The sequence below is a fragment of the Montipora foliosa genome, chromosome 2 (assembly GCF_036669935.1).
Source record: "Montipora foliosa isolate CH-2021 chromosome 2, ASM3666993v2, whole genome shotgun sequence".
NCBI lineage: Eukaryota > Metazoa > Cnidaria > Anthozoa > Scleractinia > Acroporidae > Montipora > Montipora foliosa.
The window spans coordinates 27,044,004-27,052,975 of NC_090870.1; the positions used below are offsets into that span (position 1 = coordinate 27,044,004).

The following is an 8,972-nucleotide window of genomic DNA, read 5'->3' on the forward strand; positions in this document are numbered from 1 at the left end:
CTTAAACTGAATGAATCAATAATACCCTACCATACTGTATATAATTACTTTACATGTATGTGTATCTAGGAGTCTTAAGTTATTTTCCTCATCAATGTACATTTCAATACATGAAGGGGTCAAGAAGAGACACTGCGGTGTTGTTTTATATACAGAAGATAATTATAAAGAAAACCTCACTAAAATTATACGAAACTGACCATACATTTCAAGAATAAAGGGTATATCTTAAATTTTCACTTCAACAATTCCTGTAACATTACAAATAATTGCTTCAGTAATGCTTACCTCCACTGATTCTAGGACCTCAGGTTCATCATCAACATCTGGATCATTTGATACATCAACAGCTTTGCCACTCCTAACCAAAATAATTCAGACTTTTATTATACCAGTAATCTTATTTAGTACATACTAAAACAGTGGATAGAGTTGAACTCGGGCACTGATTGGCTACTCAAACTCTGGATATCCTTTGCTATTCATATTGGACTCAGAAAGTCACATGGAATTTGCACCTGGAAATGTTGTGATCTTTGGAGGAATAAATTAATTAAAATCATCTTTTTGTGCTACAATGTATAATCTAACTGTTTTAGTACTGGTATATACTAAGACAACTACATGTATTCACCTCAGTAGTGGTGATATCCACCACTAGCCACCTCCACTTCGCTGAATAGTTGTTTTTTTTTTGTTTTTTTTTTCAATTACCCTTTATTTAACTTCTTAAATGCCTATTTACAAAGTATATAAATGTAATAAACTAAACAGCAATCTCTACAACTTCATTGAGTAGTTGCTAATTATCAAATTTAACATTGTTTTATTTTTCTCTCATTGCTTCTACATAACGCTCTGACTAATTGGCCATACCATCTCTCCTTGAAATAAAGACAATCATTAAAAAGGCCCATCTTTAACTGAGAGGCCGTGTGCAGCCGAACAATAATTATTTTTATATAAGAAAATCCAGCCAAAGCTGAAATTCATCCAATCAGATTGATACCATAAGGAAAGTGAATTTTCATAACAAAAGCAAACGGTCAACAAGCCTGCCGGTTGATGGTGGGGCCTTTAAACAATGCAATTCCACTTCCCACTGAAACTTATGTCCAATTACATTTACCTCAAATTAGTTTTTTTCTTTTTGTTCACTGCCCCTAAACAATGCAATTATTACTGTTGTTGACCATTTAGTTTTTAAGTAGAGTTTCCTGGTAAATTTTAAAATTAACAATGAATAATATTATCCTAAGCTTGTATGAAAGAAATTGTGAATCTAGTGCTGTCTTAGGTACCTTTCTAATTTTCTTCTGTCCAGGTTTTTCTTGGAAGCAATTGCACTCTTAAGGCATTCCTAAAAAGAAAAAAACACTACTGTCATTCCAAAATCAATTTATAACAATAACAAAACCCAGAAGGGATACCTTTCTGGGATTTGTAGCCAAAAGTAACCAAAACACCCTGTAGCTTCAGCATAACACAACAGTTACCTGTATAATAGTGAAGTGTGGAATATCTTGCATGGACTGGACAGTTCTAAAAAAAACAGTTAAGTTTAATTTTCATTATAACTTTTGTGCTAGCCTGCGTAGCAAGCGTTCCTGTTCGACAGAAGAGGTTTTCCGCAAACTGGATGCGCGAAAGTTGGGGCAAGAGACTGAGGGAACGCTTGCAAGAAGACCCCCTATTTTTGAAAAACCCGTTCGCCCACGAACAGGGGGTTCTGATTGGTGCGGCACAGTCACAATGATTGACAGGCGACAAATTTTCGACCAAAATGTTTCTTGTTATTTCTAGCGTGACAAAGAGAATGGCGGAAGATGTGAAAGGTTTTGAATCGTGTGTTGAAGCTGAGCGAATCGGTTCTCGGTTTTACATTGAAAAAGGAACAAGAACTGTCAATGCGCCATCTCTTTAACTGTATAGATGTAATGGCCGTTTTCCCAACAGAATTCGGAAAAAGCTTAATTTTTCAGATGTTTGTCATGATGTGCGGAGTTCGAAATTAAAAAAAAAGACGAAGAACAGGCTTCTCGAGTATCATCGTGATTTCTCCATTTGACGAATACAGTTTATTTGCTTGATCCTGAAACATATGGTTCCTATAGTTCGCAGGCATTTCATTAATTCATCCTGCGTAAATATAAAGTATCTTTTGCAAGCGAACAAAAAGCTTACTTCAGTCCAGTCCAAACGTTTCGTCAAGAATAAGCGCCACCAAAGTTCTGTTACATAACGAATATTCTGCTTTTAGTGAATTATGGAAACGCTTAATTGTCCACAACGGCTTCAGCTGACGCATAAATAATACTGAATCTTCTTTGATGGATATCGCCCGAGCAGTCCAGATTGTCATTTAAATCAAAGGCTGTCATTCCCATAGAATTTACCTCAACCACTTACTTCATCGCGTATGATGCTTTGAAATGGAGAAATCATGATGATACTCGAGAAGCCTGTTCTTCGTCTTTTTTTATTTCGAACTCCGCGCATCATGACAAACATCTGAAAAATTAAGCTTTTTCCGAATTCTGTTGGCAAAACGGCCATTACATCTATACAGTTAAAGAGATGGCGCACTGACAGTTCTTGTTCCCTTTTCAATGTAAAACCGAGAACCAATTCGCTCAGCTTCAACACACGATTCAAAACCTTTCACATCTTCCGCCATCGTCTTTGTCACGCTAGAAATAATAAGAAATATTTTGGTCGAAATTTGTCGCCTGTCAATCATTGTGACTGTGCCGCACCAATCAGAAGCCCCCGTTCGTGGGCGAATGGGTTTTTCAAAAATAGGGGGTCTTCTTGCAAGCGTTCCCTCAGTCTCTTGCCCCAACTTTCGCGCGGCCAGTTTGCAGAAAATCGTTTCGAAGCTCTTCTGTCGAACAGGAACGCTTGCTACGCAGGCTATTTTTGTGCTAGCTTATTGTAGCTTAATGAGATCAGTTAGAGTACCAAATATAATTCCCCTGTCTGGTCGGCACTGTATTTAGAATACATCTCCTGGAAGCCATCCAGAGAATAGTTTGGGGCATATTAAGTTTTCGTAAGATAGAGTACGCTGATGCCTTGAGCATGGCAGGCCTAGACAGTCATGCTTAGAGCTGGATGAGCTTCAACCTGTAAGAGGTTCATCAAAAATGTGCAGCGACATCCACCCCTCACATACCATAGAATACTCCCTGTCACTGCGATCTGAGACCTGTACTTGGTTGAACCAATACGCCAAAATACTTTGCGACTGTTAAATCTTTATGTGTTGTGTATAAACATTACTATCTAATAGTATGCTTATCGCTGACCTTCCCAGCAATTCATGACAGTTAATATTGCAGTTGGGTACAATAAACAAACATCTAACCATAACAAGTAATGTGAACCAAGATATTTGTCGCTATGATAAGTAGTTTTGTTCAAAAGGAAAGAAACAGTAATGTACACCACTGGTATTTATCACACATGACTAGCCTGGGAGTACCGTTATGTACTGTGCAATAATTTCTAGAGTAATGATTGGCTTAGCAATTATTGTACATGGGCAACTGTAGAGAATTTATAAAGGAATGGGAAAGAACATACTTCAGTGAATATTCAACATCATAAGATGTCCCTTCCAACTTCTTATGAAGGCTTTGCATTTCAATCTGCCAAGAATCAAAATGGACTAAATCACAACTACGAAGTATCAGAATACAAAAATAAACAGTAAATGTTAACTTCTTTGGTTCCTGGAAACAAACACTCCAACAAACAGCTAAGAACTGGCATGAATTAAAACATGGGGTCTCACCATTACTTTTGCAGTCCAGTGCACAAAATGTACACCTTTGCAAAGTGCAGCCTGTTGTCACAGTCAACTAGTACATGTAATTATTGGAAGGGGTATCACCTCTGCTAAGAGAATTTGGATTCCTTTAATTCCTGGGTACACGAGAGCCATCACTTGATCAAATGTCTTTTCACCAGAAATTTACTGTTCCCTCAGAGAGCAGGCACAAAAATTATGATTGGCAAAGTTAGGAGGTTATCTTTCACAGCAATACCAACTAAATTTTAATTTAACACTTTCTTTTTCAATTTTGTATGTACATGTATAATACTTGACTAATCTTACTAAACTTAGCCTTGTCTTATCAAGCCAGAATGTTACAGATCCATGTTTTTTCCAGTTAAATTTAAAATCTGAGGGTGAACTTAAAAGTTTAGAGGAAAAATGTGGTCTTGACTTGCAGTACAGGATTCTTTCTCCACTAGTAAGAGGAAATGTAAGCAGTAATTTGGCAGGAAAGTACCACCATGACGCACCTTCCATCACTTACATGTAGCCTGCGGTTTGGTGAATATTAGGCTTTTCCACCAGGGTTGACTTTCAAGTGATCGTTTCAACGTAAATGGACATGCAAAAAGCAAACAAAGGGGGAGGGGGTGAGGAGAACCACCTGCAATCAACCCCACAACATTTTCAAACCTCCCTTTTCCAATCATGTGTGACAAGCACAGGTTTGATGTCAACTCCCAACCAATCATAGTGCACCTTGTGAAAACACTGGAGGCAATACAGTTAATTAGCTTGGGAAAAAATTTGCATGATCAAACTGAAATTTCAACTTACCTTTAACGTTTAACAGGTTTTCCCACCTCCCGATTTAAAACAATCACTCGAAAGTCAACCCCGCTGGAAAGAAGCATCTAAAATTTGCCAAGCCACCTGCTACGCTGGCTGCCCATCACTGAGTGAATTATGTTAAGCCCTGGTCAAATGGACTCGCAAGTAGACGCAAGTTCACAACTTGCATCTACTTGCGACTCCGTTTGGACAGCCCTTGCGTGCACTTGCATTGACTTGTGCTCACTTTGGTCGAGATCAAATTTTCCCGCAAGTCGACGCAAGTTTTTCACCGTTTGGCCACCCAACCCAAGTCAACGCAAGTTGGTCGACCAATCAGACTAAAAAAAAAGTTTTTTTTTGCCACTTGAGTGTAATTGCGAGTGAACTTGCGAGTCCGTTTGGCCACCCAACACAAGTCTCTACGCAAGTTCAACTTGTGGCTACTTGCGTCTACTTGCGAGTCCGTTTGACCAGGGCTTCATGGTTCTGAATAATTTTTAATACTGCGTACATTTGGCTAAAACATTAATTCACAATCTAATTCAATTTTAATTACTCCTTTGTTTCAGATTGTGATAGTGAATATTAGACAAAGAAAAATCAAATTTTAACTGGTTTGAAAAATTTTTAACTAACTAACTTGCATTTATTACATTTTATTCGCATTAATTCACAATCTAATTCAATTTTAATTACTCCTTTGTTTCAGATTGTGATAGTGAATATTAGACAAAGAAAAATCAAATTTTAACTGGTTTGAAAAATTTTTAACTAAGAAAAAATTTAAACCACAGCATAAATATCAGAACCTTTTTGTCCACAAGCTGAGGAAGAGATCGCCTAACATGTTCCTGCACCCTGTAAAGCCCAACTGATGGCTCATTCAACATTGTGTGAATGTTTTCAAGGAACTTTTCTGTAACTAGATACAAAGGTTGACAAAATTCAGCTACCATTTTGATTTTCTATCACACAACACACTAGGTTACTGGCAGTTGCTTCTCTGTTAGTGTCAGACAATTTAAAGATACAGCTGAAAGAAGGTTGGGGAATGGGGAAGACATAACCTCTCCCCCTTCCCCAAACCTACCTTGGCCATTCTCTAAATTGTTTGCGAAAACATGGTTGACTTCAAGTTAACAAGCTTGCGACTTCAGCAACAACATGACCTGCAACATCTACACTGTAATAACAGAAAATAATATACATGTACACATCAATGACCAACCCCTACTGGTGAGAGGGATCCCTGGAGAAGAAAGGGTTTACAAAATCAGTGCTACATCCACCCAACAAACTACCTGAGTGTATTGTACTCTTTAACCCTTCTAGAGCTCTGAAGGATGACACTTCACACACAGATTTTACCCACTAGCTGTCTACACTACAACACCAGAAAATACAGCCTACTTGCCCAAGGCAAAAGAGACTAAACACAAAAAAGTTATACTCCTTTTGAGCGTTGGTAATATACTCCAAAAAATTTCTTCATTGGAATTGGCTAGGGGAAATGCAGGAGGGAGGTAATTCACTAGTGCTGAAGTATTTTGTTTATCTCATGATGTAGTCACTTCTGATGTACAATGTAGATGGCAATTTTTCAACTGCACACAGGGTTCACAGGGTTCCCAATTAATATGGAAAAGTGATCCTCCCACTTATGATAACCGAACAATTCAGAAAAATTCATGTGGCGTCAACAGGATTCGAACCCATGAAGAAACCATTTTTTATTTCATAAAGTAGCACTCTGCACATGAACAGATGGTAAAACCACTGAGAAAGGTTAAACTTTAATCTGGTTCCTCAGTTCTGCATGAAAAAAGAAAAAACTGATATAATTTGTGCAGTCAAATTTTTCACCTGGTAGAAAATTCGTATGTAGCCTAACTTCTATGCAAACAAACCTCACCTTTATAACCTTTCTTTCACATACAATTCTCACATCGAAGTATCTCCAATACAAGGCATAGGCCACATATACACTCCTTTGCATAATAAACCTCTTTACAGTTGTGTGCTTAGTTACCTGGCCTTTCAATGAAAGTGAGGCTGGTGTTGACCTTGTCATGCTACAGACCTCCCTCCTTTTTTTATGCTAATGATGTTGTTGTCATGCTAATTAGTGATAATTTACATCAGAAAAGCAGTGAGGTTTCTATCAAAACAAGGTCAACTCCAGCCTCACTGTCATTCATAGGCCAGGTAACTAAGCACACAACCGTAAAATGGACTATTATTTCAGAGAGCTTCCGGCTCCAGTCAAGCATTGGATGACCACTGGCATGCAGATGTGTGGCAATAAGGAGAACCTTGTCAAACTACTACCTAGCTGATTGACTGATTTTTGACAGCTAACTCAGCATCACATCAAGGGGACAACATCAGAAATTCTTAATTAATTAACGATGCAAGCCCTCCCTCCCTTTCCCCACGAAGAGACTGCGGGCAGCCAAGTGCTCGAAAAGCATTTGATAAATTTACCTCTCTTTAATTTGTATTCTGTTTCTTGATTATTCGCCTGCAAACCACCAAGGTCTGTGAAATGACAAATACACTGTTACAGTACTGTACATATACACACAAATCGACCATTGAAACAAGTCTTCCATGTCCATGTAGTATTCAACTGTTTCCCAAACAATCTCATCCTGGCACTTTGAGCAAAAATAAACGCGTTTTGAGACTTTCACTGCAGGATAAATAATGAACTGCAAACCGATTAACATAGCATTTCTCTTTCTCCACTACGGTTGCTTGTGACAACTTCGATGGAGGTTGATTGCAACCACCAACTATTATTCTCCCATTGGTCAACGATATCATCGGAAGTGCATTTCAGCTCGTCAACTCATAGTATTAGGCAAATAGAAAGCATTAACTCACCTAATTTGACACCCAAAGCCATGTGACTATCTAACATGGCTTTCGCCGTGTAAATCTCAGTGAGTCCTGCCATTTGCACGAATACGGCTCCCTTCCACCACCCGTCATATAATTCACATTACATTGTCCACTGCTCCAGTCTTCCGGAAATTGGTGACACAGGCAACCCAAGTCCCATGCTTTGCTATCACGGTCACTGTATCTTTGAATTTCCCTGATGTGAAAAGCAACTGCCTTTCACCTCTTCCTTTAGTAACCACTGTAATCCTAGCATTTGAAGGCTTTTCATTTTCAAAAACAGTGTGAAGATGGCAAGAAAAATGGAAAAAAAGCACATAACATGATCTACAATATAAAAGCACCTCACTTGGTTTAGAAAGGGCTCGAGGTAAAATGATGTCGAAAACCACCTTCTAAGTTGGAGGAGCGTCTCTAGTAGCTAAGCAAGTAAAGTAAGCTAAGCACCTCGAGTAAGCTATGCATCTCTAGTAACTACAATGGCTTTCTGTGTTATGTCAAAAGAATATGTTAAATACCTGAAAAATTGTACCTGCTTAAAACAGTATCAATACAGAATCTACAGGGCAATGCATTTTAGTCGCTGCGCAGCGCATTCTGGTCGAAAGCGCGATGCATCGAGGTAAAAAGTCAGCAAAGCTAAACACATCCAGATTTTGCATTTCTAACTAGTTTATCTAATAGATAGTGATGTTGTCGTACATTGTTGTCAATAATGTACATGAAAAATTACTCGATATTGATTGGCTAAGAGCAGTAAAGTTAAAGTGTAACACCAGTGCAAATTACACATCGAAATTCTGGATCATGATTGGTTGAAAGACAATAGCAATTTTTTAAAGCCAATCATATCACGTAAAATGTTGGCGCAATTTTTGATGCGGAAACTTTGAAAAAAGTTTTCTCACGAGAGAAAAAATGGCTGATTAAATCAAATGAAAAACAAACAACAAAAAATGCAAGGTGACACACGGGTATGGGAAGCCAATTGTAGCAATATTCAATAAATGAATATTTCAATTCAAAGAGTCTATTTTAGTTCAATTCAACGCATAAATTTATGTTCAAAATACTTTTTTTTGGTTCAACTTTCGATTTTGCATTCAACACTTTTTGCATTCAATACATTTTGGTATCCTTCATGCGATCGCTTCGGTTCAACCTTTTCTTTTTAAATTTCAAGAGCACATTTTGAGTTCAACACTTTCAAGAGGGACTAGGCAATAGTGGTCAACCGCTGTGCAATAAATCATTGAACGAAATAAAAGTGTTGAATGCAAAATCGGAAGTTGAACCAAAAAAAAGTATATTGAACATAAATTTCTGCGTTGATTTGAAATAAAATAGACTCTCTTTGAATATTGCTACAATTGGCTTGCCATACACACGCCAACACCAACCTGGTGTGGCCAACACATCACCTATGCATGTGCACAACCATTTCACCAGGTCA

General features: G+C 38.0%; 1 protein-coding gene across 3 annotated transcripts in view; it reads right to left on the reverse strand.

Annotated features, from left to right (window-relative positions):
* LOC137992767 (BLOC-1-related complex subunit 8 homolog) overlaps positions 1-7,630 on the reverse strand; it is a 14,765-nt gene extending 7,135 nt beyond the window's left edge. For all 3 annotated transcript variants that reach the window (XM_068838277.1, XM_068838276.1, XM_068838275.1), the window contains exons 1-7: positions 7,502-7,630; positions 7,100-7,153; positions 5,425-5,537; positions 3,586-3,650; positions 1,497-1,542; positions 1,302-1,360; positions 289-361 (exon numbers count right to left, since the gene is read on the reverse strand). In XM_068838277.1, the coding sequence (XP_068694378.1) occupies positions 289-361; positions 1,302-1,360; positions 1,497-1,542; positions 3,586-3,650; positions 5,425-5,537; positions 7,100-7,153; positions 7,502-7,574 (483 nt within the window). In that variant the 5' untranslated portion in view covers positions 7,575-7,630. The remainder of the gene's footprint in view (positions 1-288; positions 362-1,301; positions 1,361-1,496; positions 1,543-3,585; positions 3,651-5,424; positions 5,538-7,099; positions 7,154-7,501) is intronic.
* Between the last annotated feature and the right edge of the window lie 1,342 nt (positions 7,631-8,972).